General features: G+C 40.2%; 5 protein-coding genes and 1 long non-coding RNA gene across 16 annotated transcripts; 2 read left to right on the forward strand and 4 right to left on the reverse strand.

The window, feature by feature from the left end:
- Positions 1–679: 679 nt before the first annotated feature.
- Positions 680–5,810, reverse strand: LOC116928143 (choline transporter-like protein 2). 2 transcript variants are annotated; one of them, XM_032935245.2, is made up of 13 exons: positions 5,650–5,810; positions 5,377–5,575; positions 4,535–4,651; positions 4,186–4,349; positions 3,934–4,114; positions 3,251–3,393; positions 2,919–3,084; positions 2,615–2,849; positions 2,368–2,548; positions 2,031–2,305; positions 1,805–1,957; positions 1,366–1,733; positions 680–1,290 (listed from the first exon to the last, which is right to left on the reverse strand). In XM_032935245.2, exons 2-13 carry the CDS (start codon positions 5,387–5,389, stop codon positions 1,196–1,198), a joined length of 2,091 nt encoding a protein of 696 aa, XP_032791136.2. In that variant the 5' UTR covers positions 5,390–5,575; positions 5,650–5,810; the 3' UTR covers positions 680–1,195. The 2 variants fall into 2 exon arrangements, with proteins under 2 accessions (XP_032791136.2, XP_045033395.1); XM_045177460.1 differs by lacking the exon at positions 3,251–3,393 and adding an exon at positions 3,688–3,818.
- Positions 5,811–5,887: 77 nt separating this feature from the next.
- LOC116928149 lies at positions 5,888–8,523 on the forward strand. Its single transcript, XR_004396977.2, has 3 exons — positions 5,888–6,032; positions 6,126–6,312; positions 6,835–8,523. It is a non-coding gene; the product is annotated as an uncharacterized LOC116928149 (long non-coding RNA).
- On the reverse strand, positions 6,624–17,266 carry LOC116928140 (dynamin). 10 transcript variants are annotated; one of them, XR_006649899.1, is made up of 17 exons: positions 16,815–17,264; positions 16,675–16,748; positions 16,462–16,611; positions 14,580–14,783; positions 13,823–14,136; positions 13,637–13,725; positions 13,226–13,571; positions 12,939–13,096; positions 12,523–12,546; positions 11,895–12,063; positions 11,709–11,831; positions 11,469–11,639; positions 11,239–11,397; positions 10,980–11,167; positions 10,460–10,705; positions 9,128–9,373; positions 7,946–9,046 (listed from the first exon to the last, which is right to left on the reverse strand). XR_006649899.1 is itself a non-coding variant. In XM_032935242.2 (16 exons), exons 1-16 carry the CDS (start codon positions 16,976–16,978, stop codon positions 7,591–7,593), a joined length of 2,652 nt encoding a protein of 883 aa, XP_032791133.1. In that variant the 5' UTR covers positions 16,979–17,266; the 3' UTR covers positions 6,624–7,590. The 10 variants fall into 10 exon arrangements, 9 of the variants coding, with proteins under 9 accessions (XP_032791133.1, XP_032791130.2, XP_045033391.1 ...); XM_032935242.2 differs by lacking the exons at positions 7,946–9,046; positions 9,128–9,373; positions 14,580–14,783 and adding exons at positions 6,624–7,663; positions 14,963–15,166 and having other exon boundaries at positions 16,815–17,266; XM_032935239.2 differs by lacking the exons at positions 7,946–9,046; positions 9,128–9,373 and adding an exon at positions 6,624–7,663.
- Positions 17,267–18,251: 985 nt separating this feature from the next.
- LOC116928145 (tRNA (guanine-N(7)-)-methyltransferase) lies at positions 18,252–19,402 on the reverse strand. Its single transcript, XM_032935248.2, has 6 exons — positions 19,242–19,402; positions 19,063–19,181; positions 18,848–19,001; positions 18,642–18,786; positions 18,484–18,585; positions 18,252–18,414 (listed from the first exon to the last, which is right to left on the reverse strand). The coding sequence occupies exons 1-6, from the start codon at positions 19,316–19,318 to the stop codon at positions 18,277–18,279; spliced, it is 735 nt and encodes a 244-aa protein (XP_032791139.1). The 5' UTR covers positions 19,319–19,402; the 3' UTR covers positions 18,252–18,276.
- Positions 19,403–19,418: 16 nt separating this feature from the next.
- LOC116928144 (eukaryotic translation initiation factor 3 subunit G) lies at positions 19,419–21,126 on the forward strand. The gene is made up of 8 exons (XM_032935247.2): positions 19,419–19,565; positions 19,633–19,673; positions 19,735–19,973; positions 20,051–20,218; positions 20,282–20,432; positions 20,567–20,679; positions 20,762–20,892; positions 21,024–21,126. Exons 1-8 carry the CDS (start codon positions 19,546–19,548, stop codon positions 21,040–21,042), a joined length of 882 nt encoding a protein of 293 aa, XP_032791138.1. The 5' UTR covers positions 19,419–19,545; the 3' UTR covers positions 21,043–21,126.
- On the reverse strand, positions 20,944–24,404 carry LOC116928141 (serine/threonine-rich protein adg2). Its single transcript, XM_032935243.2, has 7 exons — positions 24,243–24,404; positions 23,964–24,125; positions 23,772–23,898; positions 23,628–23,710; positions 22,585–23,569; positions 21,523–22,523; positions 20,944–21,441 (listed from the first exon to the last, which is right to left on the reverse strand). The coding sequence occupies exons 1-7, from the start codon at positions 24,282–24,284 to the stop codon at positions 21,253–21,255; spliced, it is 2,589 nt and encodes an 862-aa protein (XP_032791134.2). The 5' UTR covers positions 24,285–24,404; the 3' UTR covers positions 20,944–21,252.
- Positions 24,405–24,515: the final 111 nt, after the last annotated feature.

Below are 24,515 nucleotides of genomic sequence, written 5' to 3' on the forward strand. Positions count from 1 at the left end.
TTGGTTTGCCACTGAAGAAAAATATGTTTAATTATATACCTCTCTTAGAGAATTTCAGGTAGCTTCTGTTCAAGCGTCAACACTATGATCAGTTAGAGCACAACAACTTGTTAGCTCTCACTTTCACGGAACACATGTGACTGAACAACAAGATGTGGTAAATGAAGGGTTCACCATGAATCCCGTTTCAAATCATGGTGCCTTTTTCTAAGGAAAAAGAAAGTTATTTCACAAAATTGCCACTCCATTAAGTAGTTTAAATTATTTACCTTCCTTTGCACAAAATCCTCGATTGCCTTGGTCTTTCCAAGTATCACGTTCACACAAACCATTTCCTTACTTCCCAATGTCATTGCTTTTCGAATTGAGCAGAAAAAACAAAGAAGTTTAACAAGCCTGTAAGCAAGCGCTCCGTGTCTGTCTGATGTCAGGTTACGAATAAACTGACGTCTTTCTTTACGAGAAAGCTCAGGGCCTACTGCTTACATTACAGGGTTTCTTGTAGAGAGCCATCTAGTTGCACTAAAAACATTCAACAAAATTGAAATCTGACTTTCATTGCTTCACAATCTCTGTGTCACTGAGGATTTTTAGAGAAATGTGACGTTGCCTTATGATATCTCAGCCACGCAAAATCATCAACTTTCAACAAAAAAAAGCAAAATGCATAACACATTAATGAAGCTAAAGAAATCCTGCACAGAGCGGGACCGTCACGAAGCTATTGTATTCGATACCTATGGCAGCCATGATAAGTCATCTAAACAAGAATTCCAGCAGGAAATGAAGATAATACATTTGTATAGAATCCCAGGAAACTGCGAGCGTTTATGCGAAATTTAACTTTATTAAAAAAGGGTATGTGAGAAAAACAAAACAAACAAAAAAAGTTTTTGTTTACACATCGGTTTTTTGCCAACATGACAGTATGGCACTCCGGGTAATGCGCGAAATGCGAATGGCAATATGAAATGGTAGAAGTTAAACGATTCACTCACTTTTAGATTTATATAAATGAGGATAAGATATGACCAACAATGTAATAAGGCAAGAGAAATGTGCCAACATCAGCATTCCTCCCAATGGACACAACGAAGTTACTCGGACCTTTTCGACGCGTCCAAAGATTCATGTGCAGCTTGAATTTAAAAAGAAAACGGAGATAACAAGAAAGCAAACATGGCCCAGCATAGCTTTACAGTTTGTTCTTCTTCCCTAGGATTTCCATTAATTCTTGGGACATGTAAAAAGGTTTCTCGGGGGATCCATCGTTAATTTCCGTGTCTTGAACTGTAAAACAAATTAATTAACAAACCATTGAAAATTATAAAAAAAAGAAAGAAAAGAAATGGTTGGATGGCTTACGGAAGCAGAGGAAGATGGTGTCAATGGCCATGGAATAGACGCTGAAAAATAGACCGGAAATGAAATAAGCCCCCAGTACGGTAGTGATAATTGGAACCATGTAGTAATTGGTTGGCGGTATGTATTCATTGATGTAATGAATCCGGTTTGTGAAGACGTAGAAGGACAGAATGCCCATCGCTGTGACGATAACCAATCGACCGAGAAAAAGGAGGAAATCCGTCACCTTGTCCAGCACGGCGACGCGCGCAACGTTACGCAAAAGAAGCGAAAACGCATCTGATGCGGATTGACAGAAACTCGTTCCGTTTACTGCACATAAGACGAAAGCGTTGCGATTAACGAATTTCATAAACGTTTCTAGCATCCTGGAATGATTTGTTTAGTCAAATTAAATTTAAAACATTCACAAATTATGAATTTTTTAAAATTTCAATACCAGAAACAGCATTTGCACAAGCACATCATGGATCGGCTGCAACAAGTGTCCGAATATTCGCGTACTTTCCTGTCCAGGTATTCCAGCAAGACGCGGATCGAACGGATAATGGCGATAATCAGAGAGCCAAAGGCGACAGTACCTAAATGGTAACTGTATAAGGCAAATGTTTTCAAGTTAGTTTAAGTGATTCAGAAATTTCGACTTGGGAAAAAGGTGATCTTACAAAATAGCCCTGAAGAGGCTGTTGGTCAACGGATAGGCTGGTACGTCACGAGGTTTGTTGAATGCCCAGTACCAAGAGGCAAAGGCACCGGCCAACACAATTTCGGCTAATGCGGAGACGAAAAACAATCCCCAAAATAGGCCAAATAGATTGTAGATTTGCAAGACGGTTACGTAGTAATTGCCACCCGTTTCGAAGAATCTACAGGTGGATCCAGGGCATTGACTGCCACATATTTGCTCGAATCCGAGCGGAATGCAAGTCCCTACTGAATCCTACGTAAAGAAACGCTCAAATCATTTCAGTGACTTCCAAAAATGACTTGATTAATGCTTACAATCACTGAAGTGCAACTGCAATCGATGTTCGTCATATTGTCGGGACCCACTACTTTGAAAGTGGATTTGCCTATGGAGGCTGCGTAAAGAGCCACAGCAGCAAAATAACCGATGACGAGGACCTGGAACACCCATGGAAATATAGGGAAGAGCAGAGTGCTCATAATACTACCAACAGCCCTTAAAAGCCATAAAAAATGGAAGAATTTAATCAACAGAAATAATTTAGATTCAATTCAACCGTACTTGCTGGCATGGCCGATGAGGGCGATAGCGATGCGGATACGATTACGTAAAAAGATGAGCATTAAGACGATCACTGCCATAGAAATGCCCAGAATAATAAGAAAGGCCAGCCAAGTTTCTCTCAATTCCAAATATGTTCCCAGATTGGTAGTGAATGCAATTTGTGCTAGAGTTTGATTATTGGCCCCAGGCAAATCTTTTAGCTCAGTGTAGCGCATAAAACAATACCAGAAACCTGTAAAATGTTATTTTGCATTGAACCTCAGATGAAAATTCAAAATCGTTTGATATGCAAAGAATTTACCGACTCCTTGCAGAGCTAAAATGCCGATAATTGACAGCCAAACCATCGGACCAGCAACGAATCTCATCAGGACAATCCAGAAAAGAGATATTAACATAGAAATGGCCAGTCCAATTAGTATAATCCACCAAGTCTCAGAGTAGTCTTGGAAAATGCGGTCAAACGTCTGCGTGAAAAAGAATAAAATTAAAGCGTACAGAAGAACAAGTTACTGATTCAAAAAAAGAAAACAGTGCCAGGACAAGAAGAACAGCACAGGACGTGAAACAAAAAGCGGTGCAAATTAAAAAAATAATATACATAATTAATAAGCCTGATAGCAGCGTCTTTACCTGTCCAGCATTCAAAAGCTGTGCTAAGCCTATGGTACCGTTGACTATTTCTTCGATTGGCACCTCGACTTGTCGGGTAATGGGATTTGAGAAGATTACAGAGTCTGACATGTTGATAAGTGAAGGAATACATCTGCTGGTTACTGTCAAAATGGAACGTAATGGTTAAAGGGGGAAAAAAAAGTCTAGGTTAGAAGAAAAGCCATGTCAAAAGCACAAACAAGTAATGTACGCTTAGGCGTTTGCTAGTTATAAATTGATCGGCAAGTCGGTCGTCGTAAAAAAAAAAAAAAATGATTTCATAGCTAATTTCAGGAAGCACTGACAAACTTCGAGAATAAAGGGTTCAGAAAATTGGGAATTAGTATAGTGAGTTAAAAGAGAGAGTGTAGGCCGCCAAAGCTATCCACGTATGGACGAATGAATCTACGGCAAACCTTTGTAACATCAAGAAGAGCCACAGCGCGCTCTACCATATCTTCCTGTTGTTTCGTGCCAAATGGCTTTTGAATTTTGGCATGGGCTGCTTTTAAACTGGCCGACAAGCTTGGCAAACAGTGCCCAGCAACTATTTTTACATAGGAGGTTTTTTAGGAGAAGGAGTTTCAATAACAAAAACAATCCGGTCGTTTGACTGCCTATTCAGAATAAAAGGAAGATGGTTATACTAGCGTGGGACTTACTCGGTTCACTCTGGAGATAGTAGCTGGCACAGTGTCCTTTATCTACGAGCTCTTTGACGCTCATTTGGCTAACTGTGACATTTTCTTTGCATATTAATTTGGTTTTGGTTAGGGCTTCTCCAATTTGGGCGGCTGCAGCTATAGCCAAAAAGTTTTCCGTGGGGCACTTCTTGACGCAAATCTGCACGATCGGAGAAAAATCAATAGTCATTAATGGGCAAGTAATTGTGACGAAAGTCACTTTTTTCAGACCTGCGGCGTGGAACATCCTTTAATTAAGACAGACGGATCGGCGCAGCGAGTCAGATCAAAATAGAACAAATACGGTTTATCCTTCAGTGTCTCGTCGACGCCACATATCCGTCCATTGCTATCCGTTGGATGGAGAAGCCGCTGCGGATCCCCCAGAGTGAATCCTAGCAACCAAAAAGAAAATATCGATCACGCCTCTATTTTTATGATAATCAGAAAAAAACAGCAACGAATAACAATTCAAAACCACGCGTCCCGTCCCCACAATGTGGGTGGATTACAGAGGGACCCGATAGGACTTTCTTTAGCGATTAGTTTAAAATTCATTTAAAGTCAATTCAACTCTTACCGTAGAAGCCAATGATGCCCCAACCAACGAGGAAAGCAATAAAGATGATGAGACAGAAAACGTCTGTACAGGATCGGTTTTTGACAGGTCCCCGATGAACCATCTCTGATCCGACATCTAGAACGAGATATTTAAAATTTCATATTAAAAAGTTCTTGGTAAAAAATGATAACAAGATATTGGCATCAGTTTCCAGATTATAACTCGCCAACAGGGAAGGATTAGACGATGCTGTTGGGATTGTATCGATCGGCTGTGTATATAAAAACTCCCCAAAACCCAAGGACCATGTAACTTGATGAAAGTCCCCACCCACTTTTCTTGCAAGAACAAGAAAATGCGGTTCCAATTAGTGCATCGCTGCTGGGAGCGATCTGGTGAAATCAGCACAAAAAAAAAACCCTAAAATGGTCTTTTGGAAATCGTTAAAAATAAATGGGAAGAACGGAATGTTTCCCACTGCTGGTGAAAGTATTCCAAAATCTAACGAATTCCGTCATTTCCGTTTCTCTTCCCTTTGGCTGTAAAAGGGAACGTTGCTCCTTTTCCTCAGAAAAAGGACAACCAATCTAAAATTTAAAACTAAAGGGAACGTCCATTTCCCTAAAGAAATCAGGATGCTCTTGTTGCGAGCCGTAAAACTGACAGCATTCCATTGAGTCGAAATAATGGCGACTTGCTTCATTCCCTTTTCTGGGGAATAACACAAAAGGAAACAGAGAAGTTTGTGTGTGAATAGCCCAAGGAGGAGTGGGAATACAAGTTGCAACTGGTATACTTTTTGTCATTCTGTCTTTTCATGACTCGTCTCGCGGGATCTTATTTAGAACGTTCGTACGTACCAACTTTAGACATAGCGGATGTAGTGGTGCACTTGTACTCGTGTGGAATCCCAAGTTGATCAACAACGATTACTCATCACTCAACAAGCGAGACCAGACTATGCACGGCAAGCAACAGCAGCAGAAGGGAATAATTAATTGAGCTGGAGATAGCCCAAAAGTCTGTAAAGTTGAGCCGGGCACGGACCGTTGGAAATGTCTAATTGAAAAAATTCACACAAACTTTATTTCAAATACCACTGTCAAGTTCAGATAAATAGAGAATTTTTCAACCTCGTTGTTTGTTGTCTGCACTTGAGTTTAATCCCAGTCCTTGTTTGGACTGTTTTGGCCAAAACGTTATCGGAAAACTGACACCAACAACTGCAGGTCCTACTCACTTGTATGTCAGAAAACAACTGACGTTAAAATATATGCCTGTAGGCCATGACCACTACGACGACTGCGACACTAGCGTCAAACATGCAAACTTTTTTTCCTTGAGGAGGGGGAAAAACAATTTCCTTTTCTTTTCTTTTTACAATCTTTTCTCAGGAAGGAAGTTGTGATTTGGAAACTTTAACAACCCCATTTTTCTCGCTCCAATAAGCAAGGCGTCGTTACAAATTTGAGTGCAAAAACTTGGCACATGGCCTTCACGAATCCAACGTTTCACGGTTTGCAATAATAAAAGAAAATTTATTTTCGTCGATGAAATTTACCACGGTATACTTTATAATTAATTTCAGCCTTTTTTTCTGATTATTCAGACATTTCGTTATGTGCTTTACTGGTAAACCCAAATAAAATCGTTCAACTAGGTCGGGAAAACCCTCGAATTTGCAATGTCGCTATCGACGTACTGGTCGCAGTGTTGTTGTGCAATGCTCGTTGCTCAAAATGAAACTTTTATTGTACTCAATAAATGGCGCCACTTTCTCGGCCGGTAATTTCTAGGTGACCCTTTCATAATTGTTTATTACCATCTACTTATCAAGCTCATAAAACGTACGGCCTTATCTTCGTTGCAAGTGGTGGGGATAGTTTGGGATAAAAATTATTAGACGAACGCCAGCATATTTGTAAAACTGCGTAGCAGGAAAACAAAAAGTTTATGACACTTGTGTACATAGGCTCAATAATAGTTTCCGTCAAGAGTTCCAGCATATACTGTACAAACTCATCGCCATGGTGATGCAGAAAGTCAACAAGACAACTCGTGACGACACGAAGTGTTTATGCACGAACCGTGAAAGAATAAGGCAACGCTCACGAAACTGAAATGTATTGGTAAATAGCAAAAGAGGGGAAAGTAAAAGGAGAAAGAACATTGCCAAACTATACAACGAAAAATAATAGACGACGACGGAGATGATTAATTAACTAAGCAATCATCAAATTACTATTAGAAAGGAACACACTGGGTTACTTTTAAACGTTAGTAATTATTTTGGTTGTCTCGTTTGTTTTGAATTTTAGGTTGGACGAAGGAAGACGATGAACATAACTGTGGTGCTTTTATTTAAAAAAACAAACATGTTGTGAAAACGATGTTACGACAGGAGCTGTAGGCGTCGTTTTTAGCTTGGAACGGATACAACAACACACTGTTCCAGTCAAACCCTGTATATACCATTCCATCAGGCGATTCAGCCCCAAATAAAAAAAAAAAGAAAATGATAAAACATTTAGCAAGGTAACAAACTGACGAACTGTCTCCTAGTTTTAACAATGTTTTCTTCTGCACGTCAATCAACGATTTACACAAGGGAAGATTGTAAGAATCAACTCATTATACAAGAATGGAAGGATCTGACTGGAATGTGCTTGCACATTTAGTATGGAACCTTGAACCGTATTAAAGAAACGCGTCAATTTTTATTTGGTCATACGTGGAAAACAAAAACGTAATTATCTTAAATTGATAATTAAATTTCTATTTTTTGTTTGGTTGTCGGTTAGTTTCTTTGACATCGATTTCAGGATTTACCCGATGGGACAAATGAAAAACAGCGATAAAAAAAAAGGGGGAACAATCATGAATGACTTGGAATTCATGTCGTTTTGTGCCTGTGCTTAATATTTTCTTATTCCCTCGTGTTCATTAGACAGTTATGTACTTGGTTTCTATACAGATTAGGGCACAAAGTGTTTGGTTTGCATAATTAGAGCTAAAGGGAGGGGTTTGTCCCGCTGAATGTTTCAAATAACAAAACTGAAGAAAAGCGGGCGAGACTAGTGATAGTAAGGTCGGCCGGGAACCTGAGGACGATCCTGTAGCCGCGGCGGAACGCTCGGCATGGGTCTCCTAAACGGAATCCAGGAAGAGTAAATAAACACAAAAACCAAAAATAAATAAAGAAACGAGTCAAACTAGAGAGAAATGAAAATAACCTATAAAATAATGTAAATAAGTAGCTTTAAAAATTACAATCTAAAAATCAACTACCAAGCAAAAACAAGCAAAAATAAATAAATAAAAAATACTGGTTAGTCAGAAAGAAAAAAAAGACGAATAAAATAAGAAAAATGTGAAGACCACCGTTATCAAGCAAACTCTGTATAAAGCGGTCGTAGTTTTTATTTCAGGTGAACTTTCAACAAATTGTATTCTGTAAATGGATTCAAGAGTTTAGCTCGGGGAGAGATTCAGGTTAAATGGAAACGATGATGGTAAATTGGGAGGAAAACACAATGTTTGTTCTTGTTTGTTTTTGTGGGTGGGCAAGCATCTCAAAAACACGCGCACACAACACTTACACAATCCCCCCCCCCCTCCTATAATATGTATAGAGAAAAAAAAAGAACAGAAAAAGAGATTCTGGAAACAAGGAAACCAAAGTCGGAATTGCTTTCAATTTTTCGTTTTCCTTCTGTAAAAATGAAGAGAATCAATTCATCCGATTTTAAAATAATAAAAATAATAAAAAGACTAACACTACTGTACAAAAGTTTTCGGGGGAACAGGAATGGGTGTAGTGGCGGTGATGATTGGGGTAGGCGTCGTAACTCTGTTCTATTAGCTAGCCCTTTTTGTTTTAAAACTTTCCAGTACTGAACATCAATCTGATACTGTAACACACACTTCCGTGTACTATTCAACTGGACTACGAACAGTTTTTAGTGTAGCGTGTCGGCACAAGGAAAAAAAAAAAAAACATTTCCAAAGACAAACATCAATGTGGATAAATGGACATAATTTTCTTGTATGTATATCATTAAGGAAAATGACGCAATAAACAAACTGGCAAGTGCTTTAAAAAGAAACCAAGAGCCAAGGAAAGAGGGAAAGATGATCTAAGTAACAAACAACTTTTTTCTTCTTCAACGGAATCGTATCCCAAGCAAAAACTAATCAATTTAGCTTAAACCACATCAAATTATTATTAGGGTTTTTTTTTTTTCGAAAGAAGGTAAAGGTTTTGTGTTTTTCTTCTTTAACAAGGAGGGATAAACATGGCCTGTAGCTAAAAAGATTCTCTTATTTTTTTAAGGGCTCGGGGTAAAAGTCCGCGTTTTGTCCCAATGATTTTCCTAACAGGCCACTGGATAGAAAGCGACGCGATTGGTGAACAACAATAACGACACAACGACGTAGTGCTATTCGACTACAGTTATGTGGTGAACATTTTCTTTTCTATAAAGACAGGTAGAAAACACAAGAGCAAACGTGTGTGGGGGAGGCAGCGATGAAACTGAAACATCTTTCTCCTTCATTTTTGTTTTCCGTTTCAAACCGGAATTTAGAATTGACACAACAAAATTCTCAGATTTCCGGAAGAAGAGATGAAATAATAACGGAATGTTTCAGTAGTTTGTGGTAGGTAGGGAGGTGAGGTAATAACAAGAAAGATTCGTTTTTGTGTGTGAAAGAGATTCTTTTTAAATTATTTAGTTAAATTTAAACTGCTTTCCAACGGCGCCGACCATTTCATTCACGGCGGCGTTGACTACGGCTTGCTGGACGCGCTGCGGTATGACGATGCCGGGCTGCTGGGATCCTCCTCCTACTCCTCGCCTGTTTTTTTTTATGGGTTGTTGGTTGTGTTTCAGGATTTTTTTTTTTTTTGTTTTGGTTTCACATTTTTTTTACACACACACAAACGCACAAGTATTGGATTCGTGGATAATAAATTTTTTTTTTATGAAACAAAAACAAACAAATTTCAAATGCTTCGACGAAAAGGGAAAACAAAACAGAGGACGTACATAGATCGAATGTATAAACATAAGTTTTTGTTTTGTTTTTTCTTGTTTAGTAGGGGAAGCTAAATCATCCGGCGGAATTCAACGAAACAAAAGAAAGAAAGAGGGACATGGCCAATAAATTTCAATTACAAGAGTTAAACCAAATTTTGATCTACGTTGTCCACTTTTCTCTTTCTTTCTTTCTGCTCTGGTTTCAGAGCGTGCACGCGCATGTGTGTGTGTGTGTGACTGGATGATGAAGAAGGATCTTTCTAGCGTGTGAGGGAGGAGATACATGAAATACGGGGGGAAGGGGAGAATCTTTTTTGTTCACTCTCGTTTCTTTTTTGTTCGCTTTCTACGTGCGCCGGCTGCAAATATCCATCCATAAAAAAACAGAGACAAAACAGAACAAAAACAAAAAAACCAACACGGATATTGGTGGCGCTCAATTTTGTTTTGCTAATCTTTTAGGGACAAGTTTCTTTTGTGGTTTACTTTAAAGACTAGAGACCCATTTAAAGAAAAAATTTCCCAGTTCGTGAATGCACACACACACACTTTGGCTTCATGGTTAGTCACAAATAAGCTTTTCTAATTTCCAAGCCAAGAGACGCAAATGAATTAATAATTCACGCTCAGTTAAAGCAGACACACAACTACACCAAACACCCTTTTCACCACTAAGGCGCACGTGTCCAATTACTTCTGAGCATTTCTCTTTTTGGCTTCTCTTTTTTTGTGAACCCAGAAACATTCAAAATGAATTATTCCGGATGAGTAAGAACGAGTTTGCAAAGAGAAACACTCGAATGACTTAAGTTACGGCTTAATAGTAGTACTACTTTGGCTTATATTCAATTATTCATAATTATTACGAGGAAAAACAAAAAAAAATTGGAAATGTGAGACTTACGTTGGCACTAGTGGCGGAGGGAGGCCAGTTCCTGCTCCGGGGCGTGAAGGTGGGGCCGGTGGGGCTCTGCCTGTCGCATCTCCTGGTCGATTGGGCACGGCCGGTGCAGGACGACCAGCTGCAGGAGGAGCTGGTGGAGCTCGGCTGACTGAAGAAGTCGGTCCAGGAGCAGGAGCCGAAGCAACACCGCTCATTGGGCGACGATTAGGACCGCCTGGAGACGGAGGCGATACTCGCTGGCCAATACTATAAATCAAAAATGGACTTTGAGTTGCAGTTTCGAAGATCAAAATCTGAATGAAAGATGTGGAAAATAAATAAGAAAGAAAAGGTCCGATTCGGCGTGAAATCTATCCAACCGGAAGGGTAAATCGACCCGAAATTGGATACGTTTCAAAAAAATAATTAAATGGGTGCGACATTGAACTCGAGCCAAAATTCGGCGCAAAGAGTGAAAGAGATGTAGAGAAAGAGTTTTTTTTTTTTAAGGCAGTTTGCTTTTTGTTGTTGTATAATGAACCTGGAATTATCAGGTCCAGACCTAAAGTAGTCGTCGTTGCCACCCCTCACGGGTGGTGGAACGGGCGTCGAAACGGTGGCCATCGACACGTCACCGATAATCTTCAGGGCCTCTTTACAGGCATGGTAAATTCGAAGCATCTCCTCCCGTTTAACGGCCTCTTCTGCGCTCTCTTCCATCATATTATTCTGCAACATCCAAAGATAATAAGAGAGAACTAAAGTCGACGACTAATTAAAAAGAATGTCATCAAAATTACCGTGTCACCCGTAGCGTAAAGGTTGGCCAGCAACTCAGTCATAATGAAATTCTTGGTGTGGTTGATCATCAAGTGCATGATCGTCTTAGGCACCAAATCTCTCGTCGTCTTGGTGGCGATTTTCATATACGAATCAACCAAATTGCGAATAGTTTCAACCTAACCCGCACACACACACAAAACAAAAGTAGATATAGAACATTCTATTAGATGTTGAACGCAAAATCTACCTGTCGCTCGAGTTGGGGGTCCATCGATACGGAATTCTCACGATCTCCAGTTTCTTCACCGTTGGTGGTATCAGATAGTTTTTCAGGGTAGACACCTGCACGCAAGAACGACGCCTTCCAGGTTTCGACATCGTCTTGGGTCTCGCAACTCACTTCTAGCTGTTTGTAATCCTGCGGAAACCAATGTATCCGAATTGAACACAAGAAAATCCAAAGAGCAGTCTGTTTAACGTTTCGTACCTTGTACACGTTACGACCGTCTTTATTGAACAGACCGATGGCATGACGACGAGACATGAATCCTTGCTCAATATCACGCAGCTTCAAACCATCCAAGTTCAGCATGTACTTTTTATCTTTTTCCTGTAACGATTAATCACACCGATAGCGTTCAACGTACTTAAACATTAACACAATGATAAATACCTCGTCGTCCTTGTACCACGACAGGGTCTCCGAGCTCAAAACGAACCAGTAATCCCGTGAGCCGCCTTTCATGATCCCCAAATTGGAGATGGACATGTAGCCTTTGCGGATGACTTGATTGCCCAGCTTTCGTCCGGTATTGCTGGCATTCTCAGAAGACTGCTGGGCGCTATTAGAAAAAAATCCAATACGTTCGTGACATAAAAAAAAAACAAAAAAACGATCGAGCCAATTCGTCTATCAAGGCTACAAGTAGCCAGAGAGGAGGGGAATTTAACAACCAGTTACGGAAAACATTTCTAATGTTAGTGAAAAAAAGAAAAAATCAAAAACTACTTAAAAAGAGAAAACAGACCGAATCATTGACAACACTAAAAACTTAACAAAAGGCGTTTTCCATTAGTACAAACGTCACTGTCTGCTAGGAAAACAACACAGCAATGACGCTAATTAAAGCGCGTTGGCTGTCGTTAGAAGATAAGCTTTAAATGGAAAAGAAAGAGGAATGCGAAGGCAGAGCAGCTAGGTGAATTGAAATGTCAGCAAAGAAAAACCAAAATGAAAAAGTAAAGAAAACAAAATTGAAAATAATTTTTTTTTAGAGCAGTCGTCAACTGGCATCACGTACCGTGTCATGGAGTTGTTCTCCGCTCTGCCAACGCATCAAAGCCAAAGTAAAAGTCGTCAGAACAATCACAAAACATTTATCGAGAGAAGAAAAAGAAATAATTGGAAGATGGTGAGAAGAACTTAAACAAATAAAAATAAATAAACAAAGTGAAAGGCACAAAAATAGAACTGGTAAACAAATTTCTGGTACACAGAAAGGAAATACAAGTGCAGTCTTCTAAAGCTGTTGTCGATTTTAATAGAAAGAAAGCAACAAAAAAAACAAAACAAAAAAAGAAGTTAACAAAAAATAAAAAATAAAAGACGCTTTTAAGAAAGACCTATAGGATTTTAATGCAAAGGAAGTACCAGCTGATCTATAGCTCATCAACTCACTATCAAATTTAATTAAAAATGAAAATCGAATTTTTATACTTGGCGAATCCAATAAAGTCCTCGTGGTTGGTGTTCATGTAGGCCAGCTCGCAATCGTTGAGGAAGCTGATCTGGTCCTTGCATCGTTGCTCGCATTCGCGAATTTGTGTGGTGATGATACGCTCGGCTTCCTCACGCAGTCGAGGATAACGGTTCATCTGTTTGTCCGGGATATAAAAGGTCGTTAATATCGAGGCATTGGCCGGCTTCCTAGGCCCTCAAAAAAACAAAACAACTGCGTTTCTCTAAGGAAAAAAAAAAAAAAAAATCTGAACGTTTATTCTAACCTCTGCGGTGCAGAAGCGGACGACGTTCGTCAGCTCGGTGACGACCAAATCGATACACTTGAGGGAAGGTTCTTTGAGTAGGGAAATCTGCTTCTTAACGATGGACTCAAAGGCGAGGTCGGGCGTGAAGAGGCCAACGCGAATACCGTGAATGTTGCGAATGGCCAACGCGATTTCACGACGCAATTTCTTCTCGTCATACTTCATCATGACAATTTCATAGGGGAAACGCTCGTGGAACAAGCGGCTGATCTTGGCACCACCAGATAATTCCTCCGTGTTAATGTTAGCCGTACCGGAACCTTCGATAGCTCGCTCGAAATCCGACTGTAGCCGCTGGATCATCCTGAAATGTTGCAACGTTCACGCTAACACCTTGGCAGAGTAAACACGTATTCATTGCGGGCTTACTGAAGCATAGCTTTGGTTTTGATGCTGGGATCATCTGGCCGAAAATTTTTGAACTGCTCCACTTCCTTCTCCATGCTCAGCAATTGTTTCTACATGGCCCAGTGTGAAAAGAGAACAGGAGAACGACGTTAGCAACGCGTCATTTCATTCATTAGCTGCTACAACAGTAGCCCATAATATAAAGACCTGGAGACGATCTCTTAATCCCGGCAAAGTTTCACGAATATGGTTGGTGAGTTGCTGATTGAGAACGCGTTGCAGGTAGGGGGTTCCCATTCTCTCGGCCATATGGCGATAAGATGGATGGCCAAGGAAGAATTTGCGTTCAGCCGCCACAGCCACTTTGATGTCTTTGCGTCCATCGATATCCTTTTGGCTGCGGTTGACTACACCGACATAACCGCGCCGTAAAGGCAGCAGCTTGTTCTCCAAGATGTCACGAGCATCCGTTCCTTCGTCCATCAAATCCAACTTGGTGATTACACCAATGGTTCGTAAACCTGTACGATAACGACGCTATTAGCAAACCCATTTTTTAACAAGCATTTTTTTTTTTTTTCAAAAGCAAAATAAGGAGGGACCTCCAGGGCAATCGATCGGTTCAAAGCGAATCCCTCTGGTGGAAACATTCACCGAGCCGATCGATAGTGCAATCCTTTACGGAAGTTGGCATGGAAGTAAGAGAAACCATCAAGAAAACGGTGCCATGGAAATTGGGTTGAAAGTTTGGAAAATAAAATAAAAAGCTTTCGGTAGAGATAGCTCCCAGGCACGATTTTCTTTCGGGATCGAAAAGTCAAAGGAAATACATAAAAAAAAAAAGTTGAGACGAGAAACACATGCAATATAACAACGAATCAGGAAGCGACTCACGTTCACAAGCTTAAAGTGCGAGAGGGTTGACATTTAAAAGAAGTGCAAAGAGCTGCGTTTTAAACCGTACCTGCAGGATCGACTTCCTTTGCCAATTTCAAAGCATCCGAATTGGCCAAATCAATGTTGGCAGGGGTAACGGCCAAAACGAGACAACTAGATTTACTGATAAAGGTCAGAATCATGCTACGGATCTGCATTTCAATATCAGGTGGTTGGTCACCGACAGCAATTTTCGTTAAGCCAGGCAAATCAATCAGGGTCAAATTAAGAACTAAACGAGATAAAAAAAAAAAAAAAATTGCGGGAAACAAAATAATAAATATTTACAACATGCGATGCGATAATCAGCCACTATCGTTACGTAAACACAACAGAATTAGCCTACAAAAGGAGCGGGATTTCAAAAAGCTGCCATGTTTCGTCGTGCAAACAATTTCGCAATTAAAATACCATCAGGATCCACTTCTTTGGCCAGTTTCAAAGCGTCCGAATTGGCCAAATCAATATTGGCAGGAGTGACAGCCAAGATGAGGCAAGTCTCCTTAGTGATGAATTGAAAAATCATATCGCGAATTTGGGCTTCGATGTCGAGCGGCTGATCGCCCACTGCGATCTTGGTAAGACCGGGCAAGTCGATCAGGGTGATGTTCAGCACTATACGCAACAGTCGTGAGTTGTTATTCGTTTCTTTACTGGACATTACATTATTTTAAAAACACTCGGGAAAAGATGCGGTCGGTAGAGCATCGCGGTCAATGGCATTCTTTTATTATTTTATTGAGCAAGGAGCGGCCTCAAACTGCGATGCCTCAAGAGGTTAGTTTACCAGATCAAATATTCGTTACACTAACCGGCCTAGATAAGACATGTTCGAGAGGGGGGAAAAAGTTTCTTTTTAGTCTTATCCTTCTAGTATTTTTCCTTCATCGTTAACGTTCTTTTCTTAGCCTCTAGAGTCTAGAGGTTAATAGCGACCAGAAGCCTCTATTGATTATCAATGGCGCTAAAAGAAGTAAAAGTTATGCGAATTTTAAAGGCTTTCTAGCTGTATACGAATACAATATGGCCACCAATCACATCGGAAGTGCAGTGTGATGAGCAAGTACAGAAACATCTAAAAAAAACAATACACACAAAAAGAAATATTTCCTTTCGGTATTGCGCAGAAAAGAAATACCAGCGCTATTTCTTTTTTCATTCTTTCTTTTGAGAGGCAAACAAGCGTATCGATCAGGCCAGCCTCGATCCTCCCGCAGCTGAGAGCTTCCTTCACGCACGACACATACAAAACCGCGTATGCCCTCGAGACGGGAAACACAGAGGATTCCATTTTTTTCCAGGAACGAAAATTTCACTGTATCAAATATTACTTTCTCGGTGGCTGTTTGAAATGCTAGTTGGGCTATCCATTCGTACATATGTCCAATCCATGGGAGGCTTCGGCCTAGGTGGTCCCCAATCTAATTACTCTTAACTATTTAGTCTGTCGATCAACTCGCAGTAGGGAGCTTTCCGGAAGGGGGTGATGAGGCGGGTCTTTGGCTACAAAAGTGAGAATGATCGACGATGTAAAAATCAGGGAAATGTGGTCGAGGAAAGATGGGTGAAAAAGAGGGGGTTCCTATTTTCTTTTTCTATGGTGCCAATCTCTGGCAGCGGGCAGGAGGTATTGATCCAAGCATCCCGAGCAAGGAACTGCATTCTTCTGTAAGGACGTACACTGCAAATATGCGTGGTGATGTGTCGGGACATTTAGTCAAAGGAAACAGCTTGGCGATAATTTTACCCCTCTACCCAAGTGACTTGAAATGGAAAAAAGTTAATTACTCCTTATCTAACGGTGACAGTCTGTGATACTTATGAAGTAAGTCTTAAATTTTAATTAGGAAACTATGATCAAATAGGAAGACTTTAGTAAATAAAATGGGTAAAAAATTACAGTTGTTTACCATGAGGTGAGTACACTCTCAAATTGATGGGCAAGTTGGAAATTCCTTTATTGGTACCAGTTAATCGGTCAGTGTCTGCTTCAATCTCTTTTCGAATTTCATCGAAATCAGAGAATATCCTCCCTTTGCAGTGCAGAAATTCTCCATACTCTGTTGTTGAAATATTCTGATGAACTTTCAGAAAGAATTTACTTTACCTATAAAATTACATACCTTGGGGAGAGTTGATCAGCTGCAAAATAAGGGGACGACGAGTGACTATGCCAGAACCTCGAGGTAAGAAATCTCTGCTCAGGAGGAAAACAATGAATAAATAGAAAACAAAGGGGTGTTTTTTTCTGTAATGGTCCCACCTGCCAACAAAATTCTCCAACACAGAGCTTTTTCCTGCACTTTGACCACCCACAACAGCAATTTGAGGTAAATCAAGGGACATCTGAACCCCCAATGATGTGAAGGCATCTTGCAGTTTATTCACGAGCGGAATAAGGGATTCCATTCCCTGATTGCCCGACATTTTCGATACTGTTTTCGACGGTCGAGCTTGAACGTACAAACGAACTCGGACCAGTCGTCAACTTCTCCCACTATGGCGGCCAACAGATAGGATTGCACAATGAGAACAAACTAATTCACAAGAAACACGAGAAGACTTTCAGGGAGTTCTTTAATCTTTTTCCAGCCACAGTGCTCTTTATGTGTATGTCAAACCTCCTTTGACGTTGGACGTAGAGTGACAGCGGTCGGAGAACACCAGCACGGTTTCAGTTCTCAGCCGAATATGGCCAACATGGCTGGCAGGTTTGATAGAAAAACGCCGCTCAGCGGCCGATTGCCCAACCCTATCCGCAAGTGTCCCAATATTGACTGGAGGAATATATTCTAACAAGGAAACCGTCAGCCACACACAGACATTCAAGTGTCTTCTCTCCGTCAATTGTTCAAATTTATAAGAGAATAAACAGAAAACATATGGATCACTCACATCGATAAACCCTGCAACAAATTTCTCCTCATATTTCATCAAAATTTTCTTTACAATCAAAGGGTCTCACATTTCGTAGCAAGGCTACGTCATGATCATTACAACATCCATTGTTTCCCTATTACTAGGGTTAAGTGTATTAAATATTTCATCACCATATACGCGTACAATTTTAAATTTAAATGTACCTAATCGTTTTGGATTTCACCCTTATTTAACGATTAATAAGCAGAAATTTAAAGGACGCATTTTAATATTTATTTTAATTTTCCCCAAACATCTGTCTGTTTAGTTTTCAGTTAAGAGACGTTCGGCAAACAACTGCGAGTTACATGATTTCTTGCCATGAAAAGGATTATCTGACGCATCGATCGAATGAAACAGATAAATCAATAAAGACATTAGCCACAACTCTGTTTCTCTTTGAAAATTACAACACTGTAAACAATAAATTGTGAAAATGAAAAATCTCTTGCTCACTTGAGTTAATAATGAAAATAGTTTATTTTTATGAAATTCTTTTTCGAACTTGCATATCCCTCTTACTGATTATACACTTTTGCGAGTGTTGCTTGTCACTTACAAATACCGCACATACCTTGTGGACCTTGTGGGTCCAATCCCTTTGTCAACAACTATTGATCTTGGAATGTCTGTCGGCGCATGGGCGTTGTATACATACAAGTATACAACGTGGTCATCTATTCTGCGAAACAGTTCGAACCCTTATGTCTTTGTAAATCAAGTCAACATTGTCAAACCTAAAATTCCTTTAGGAAAAACGAAAAAAATAGGGACGACCGGAGAGCAGGCAAACTGATTTTGATATATTAGAAATTCGCTTGTTCGGGTACATATGGATCGGGAATCCTTCTGAATACGGCGAGAAATTTGTCACCACTATTTCGCGTGACCTTTTTCCCTTCCTCCGTTGATTCGAACAATTTTGGTACCACAATATCTTGATCCTGTAACACATGAACGGATTGGATAAGAGTTGAAGACTGAAATGCACCTTCTAAATTAACAGAACTAACCAGCTCCTCCTGTGTCAGTCTCTTAAACAATGGATGTTGACCCAGATGCATTACCATCCATTCATGCAGATCTTTGACATCAGTAATTGTGTAAACCAACCCCTAGAATGAAACAAAATTTAAAATTTGTGACACATTAAAAGCATATATAGCCTTACTCCTTCAGCTAACACATAGGCATATTCAGCTAATAAAGTATCATTGATTATGCGCCACTTGTGCTTTGCCTTTTTGAAGTGTGGATCGGGGAAAAGGAAAAACATTTTTGTCAACTGTCCTTTGTTGAAAAAGCAGGGCAGATACCTATAAAGCATTAGAGCAACAAAATTAACTATGTTCTAGCTAACTTGGCCAAATCAAATACTTCATGGCATTGCTCCTTAAGCAGGCAACATTCCCATAATCACCAGGATGCATAATCCTTAATGCCTTAATACGATCCTGAACATACTCAGAAACTTTAAGGCGTATCTCCATTCCTAACATCAAGGTCTCTGGAAACATGGTGGATAATGAAACTGTAAAAATTGTAATATGATCATTAGTTTTTTTACGTTGACTCAAAACAAATTGGTCTACTTAATAAGCCGCCATAGCCGCAGCCGATGTCAGCAAACTGGACATTTTTTTTTATTCCATCGTCATTGGTAAATGTAGGGTACAGCTCTTCCCATTTCATCTCATTGGGCGAGACCGGGCTTCACATGACATTAATTATTTTTCAATAAGTCAAGATGATTTATCTTCAAGATACTCACTAATCAAAACAGTGATCAGCAATCGGATTACTGTGCGCTCTCTGTCGATAAAATTTTTTCTGTGGTAAGCTAGCCATTTTTTCTGTTGTCAGGTTCCACGTGTGATCTCATAAACGGCGGGATTGTATTCGAAGAAAAGCAGACGAAAACTGGGTCTGAGAAGAAACGAACCGAATTTGTAAACTTGGCAATGTTCAACACACGTTCTAATGGCTGCTTGCTGACACATTCGCCGTTAGGGAAATTAGTAGGGAAATTTTCGATTTTTTGATAATTTACCTGACTGTCATAAAACTTATCCGAGATGCCGGTTGCTGACAATGAGTAAGTAGGCTGGCTCATTTGTTTAGCCAAATAGAAGAAATTCATTTAAATCTCACCCCTTTTTCAGAGTGAAATCCAGCTGGGCTGATGATGTTGAGGATATCGATGGTTAGTTTCCACTTTACGGTATTTTAATAGGAATTTTTCTAACTTGATGGGGTTTTCTTAGGACTCGGTTTACCTCCAAACACGGAAGAATACAAAAATGGATTGAAAATTATCACAGAATATGGCCTTGATGATGATAATAGAAAGTTTAAAGTGGTTCGCACTTATAAAATAGAAAAGAGGTATGTGGCCAAAGCCATTGCGCAGCGAAAAAGTTGGCCAAAGTTTGGTCTTTCTAAAGAGGATAAGCCTGGTCCAAATCCTGCAACCACAATCGTGTCAGAAGATGTGTCAATGCAGGTATTACCTTATCAACAGCATTCCAAATGTTCATGTCAATGCATGGAAATAAACTCAGAACTTGATTTCCTCCACAGTTTATCACAAATAAAGAAGATCCTGATAATAAAGAAGATGATCCTCTTATGAAGCTGAAAAGCATGCAAAAAGGTGTTGTTAAGTGCCGTATTTGTAAAGAGGACCATTGGACAACACAGTGTCCTTACAAGGACACCCTTTTACCTGTCCAAGAAGCACTCAATAAGGTATAATAAAATAATTGTAAGTTTCTAATGGAATTTATTAGCAATTCATTTTTTAAACTATAGGCTGAAGAAAAGAAAGTTGGTCCTCCACCGGCTGCAGCTGCAGCGGGAGGTCCTCAAGCTAAAGGTGGTAAAGAAGGAAGCGCATATGTTGCGCCTGCTCTCCGTGATGGAGGCAACAGAAAGGGAGAAACCATGGCAATGGGACGACGAAGTAAGATCGATTTTATAAATTTAAGCGTATTCATTTCATTCTTTAAAGACTACCTAAAATATGTAAGAAAACACGTACGCGATAAAAAAAAATCTTTACAGAATTCTAATACCTCTTATCTTGCACAAAAATAGCTGACGAAGGCTGCACTGTTCGAGTAACCAATCTTTCCGAAAACGCACGTGATTCCGATCTTAATGATTTGTTCGGTAAGATTGGCGAAATCTCACGCATTTTCCTCTCGAAGGTCAGTCGATTTGGTTTTTCTAGCTAAAGCACACCTGCTACCATAAATAAAAAAATGAGAAAATCGTACTATGGATTTTTAGGACAAAAATACCGGGCAATCTAGAGGCTTCGCCTTCGTCAGTTACAAACGAAAAGAGGACGCCGAGCGAGCCATCAAGACCCTCAACGGTTTCGGTTACGATCATCTTATCCTGACTGTCGAATGGTCAAAGTAAGTTGCATGTTCAATACTCGTTTATGGTTTAAAAAGCCAAAAACGGTGTAACTGGGCTTTGAATTTATTTTCACCAATTTTTAGTTGAATTCAAGTTGAAGATTTATTGGAAAATCTTTTCTTTTTAGGCCATCAGGAACACAATGAAAAAAATTCTAGAATTCCTTTCCAAAAATTGGATATTTCAATCATTTAAAGGGTTAAAGAAAAATACACGCAAATGGATTCCGACCAAGCTCTTCATCATTTTCTATCACAGACATAAACCGAATCCCGCCTCTTTCACTCGTATTTGTAAGTTAAACATGAAGAAAAAACGTTTTCCTCTATCCAAACATTCAATGAAATCCTAGCAAATTAGTTTCGCAAAGATTCATCTTCGGCTTGACGGGCCAGGTGATAGCCCTTACTGCTATTGTGGAAGCATCTTCCTTTGCCTTTTGCCAAATGCCAAGCCCCAAAAAAGACTACCGACATTAAAAGGGTACATCCTAAAACTATGTACATCAGGGACATAGGTTTCGACTCGATAAAAGCACCAGTTACCTGCGAAATACGATGGAAAAAAAGAAAAAAGATACATTTAGTTAAGAACGTGAAACAATCTTTGGAATTTTCAATATTTACCGTTGGGAATATCATCTCTCCCATCGAGGATGCAACGGAAAATGCTGCTGAGATCCTGTTAGTAACAAGCAGGTGTGTTTCTGTCCACAAGAATCCCGTTGCAAACGTAGACGCCATTCCGACGCCTACCATAGCTGAACCGACGTACAGAATCGAGACGTCTGTTTGCCCAGCTATGCAGAGAGTCGTGGAGCCCATCGCAGTACAACATAAGTTGAAAATCAACATGATTGTGGGATTGGTAAAATGCGCAACGAATATTGCAACAAATCGGGCAGCGGCAAAAGATACCCAAAAGGTGGTGGTGATGTAATTGGCCGTTGAAGTTGCTAGTTTGAGTGGGCTTTCCAAGGCAAAGGTAGTAAGAAACTGAGCAAACACGACCTCTGAGCCAACGTACATCAGATAAAAAGAGAACATCAGAACCACGAAGGATCGCTTGGCATTCGGTCGGAAGGCCTTAATCTTCCGATCTGACGTTTGACGTTCAGCGGTAGAGCTGCGGGTGCCAGAGCACAAAAAGAAGAGGAAAAAAAAGGCTGTGTGCAACACTATGATTGCGATAACGGTATACAACATATGCATCCGCGTAACACCAAAACGCTCCAGATAATCAGCAACCTTTGTGGGTGCCCGATCAATAATAACGTCACTCTCGCTGACCGCTGGCGTGGTAGTGCTACTTGTTATGATGGTGTCAGACTCATTGGCTACGACTGGAGACGAAGGCACCGCTAAGCTGACTCCATCTTGTTGACCTCTGTACTTTCCACGACTCTTGACGATTGAAACTTCTGCCGGATCGACAGGCAATGTTGTGGCAACTGGAATGGGCAGTGTAACGTTTTCGATAGGTATAGATTGCACCACAGTAGGGAATGATGACGTTTTCTCAGTTGAACTTGTAAGAATAGCAGTGGGTAGAGGCGTGGACGATGTTGTTGAAATATGAGTAGTAGGTGATGTAATCGTTGTAGCAGGGAATGTTGTTTCATTAGCATCTACGCAAAAAATAACATTTATCAATTCACATTCACGTGGCTATTTTCTTATTTTCATTACCCATCGTTATATTGCCAAAGAGTAATTTGTCACTCTGGGATTCCCCGGCAGCATCCGACGTGGAAGCTAGTGTAACAGTTGTTACGGTAGACGCAGGAACGGCGGTCACAGTGGATGCTGCTGTGCTAGTATTTGGAATTGTCAATGAAAGGGTGGTAACATTTCCGGTGATTTCCGATTCACTCTCAAGCGAGCCAGTTGTAATATTACTCAAACTGCGATTGCCATTGAGTTCTTCCGTGTCTTTGGGTTGTTTGAGTATCATAGTCGGTATTTCGATCACACTTGAATTTTGAGCTATTGGTGTATCATTCGAAACGACTACAGCGTTCGAAGGTGTAGTAGTGATTGTAGTTTGGCTTTCATTCGATGCCGCAGTCGTAGTAGCCACTACGATTTCTTGGGGTGGAGGAGTTTCTATTTTTAGGGGGACGTTATCATATTGGCTAGAAGGGCCTAGAATTTGCCCATTAATGACAGCTGGTTTCGGTTTCTTTTTCTGCCTGTCTCCTGCCAGTGTAGTCTGATTCTGTGAAACGGTTTGATTAGATGACGCGGTGGCCGTATTTTCCGAAACTGGATTGTTCGTAAGATTATTTGGATTGAGCGCGGGAGTCGTTGAATTCGAAGAAATGCTTGTCTGTAAAACCGGAGGCTCGCTTATGGCTTTTATGATTGAAGCCATTGTCGTCATTTCATCTTCTAATTCACTCACGTTAAGTGGTTGGGTGGCAGACCGAACATGACGTGATGAGCTGGTATTGTTAAGGGCAGTATTTGAAGATTCAGCGATAAAAGCCTGCACGAGTAAAGGAGCGATCGATCCGCCCACGGCAAAGGAAAAATGTAAAGACTGCATGTAGGGCCCTGAGTCCTTTCCCCATAATTGAAGACAAAGAGTGCTAGCTCCTGTATCCAATAACCCATTGCCCATCCCAACAACAAATGAAGAAACCATCAGCATCCAGATATGTTTGCACCATGGCTACAAAAAAGAAAGACATGGTTAAAGTTTACCCCTTGATTGAAAAAAAATTAATTACCATAGATCCAACACTTATAGCCATCATTGCAATAACCACAAAAAATGCTGAATATGGATTACATCGGTCAAGCAAGACGCTACCTAAAATAAACAGCAGAAATTAATTTCCATGATTTTCCATTGGTTGATGGTTGAAATCTACCAAGGAAAGCACCCCCTAAAGTTCCAACAGACCGAACAGTAAAGATATAAGATATTTCTGAAATGGTAGATCCGACTTGATCTTTCAAGTACAAAAGTGTAGGTCCAGTAACAGACATACATAGTCCCTACATGAAATTTGAGAGCATTAAAATTGTGAATATTTCACTTTACAAAAAGTTTCTTTGCTTACAAGAGATATATAAGCCCCACATAGAGCTGCTGTTCTTGCCAATTTACCCCATTTGTTTATGGGTTTCTTGCTACGTAGGGTATCATTGAGAAGGGCAGGAGATACAGTGCTGTCATCAATTTGGCTGTTTAGAAGGCCAAACTGGGACTGATCATAGACGACCTATCGGAAGCAAAAAGAAAATCAATAGTAGTTGTACGTCACAGTCGTAACTGGAGGCTGGGTTTGATAAAAAGACTTTCTCTTGAAAAAAGAGGTGCAAAGGTCAAAGCGTATTACCTCTTCTTCGAGGACACAAACATCACGCATGTGACCTTCCATCGGACAGGCTCGTTACTATTTCCTGATCCTATTCACAGGTTTATCAGATCACTTTCTTTCTCGTTCGCCATGTATTATTTGTCCAACTTTCTAAGATAACATTGTCTTCTCAGCTAATGGAACTACTCGCTAGATGGTAGGTTGGAGTACATTTATTTTCCGCTAGATGGTAGTGAGACAAACGGCAACAACGAGAAACTCGTGAGCAGACATCATGAACAACCAAGTCGA

Source organism: Daphnia magna, linkage group LG7 (assembly GCF_020631705.1).
Source record: "Daphnia magna isolate NIES linkage group LG7, ASM2063170v1.1, whole genome shotgun sequence".
NCBI lineage: Eukaryota > Metazoa > Arthropoda > Branchiopoda > Diplostraca > Daphniidae > Daphnia > Daphnia magna.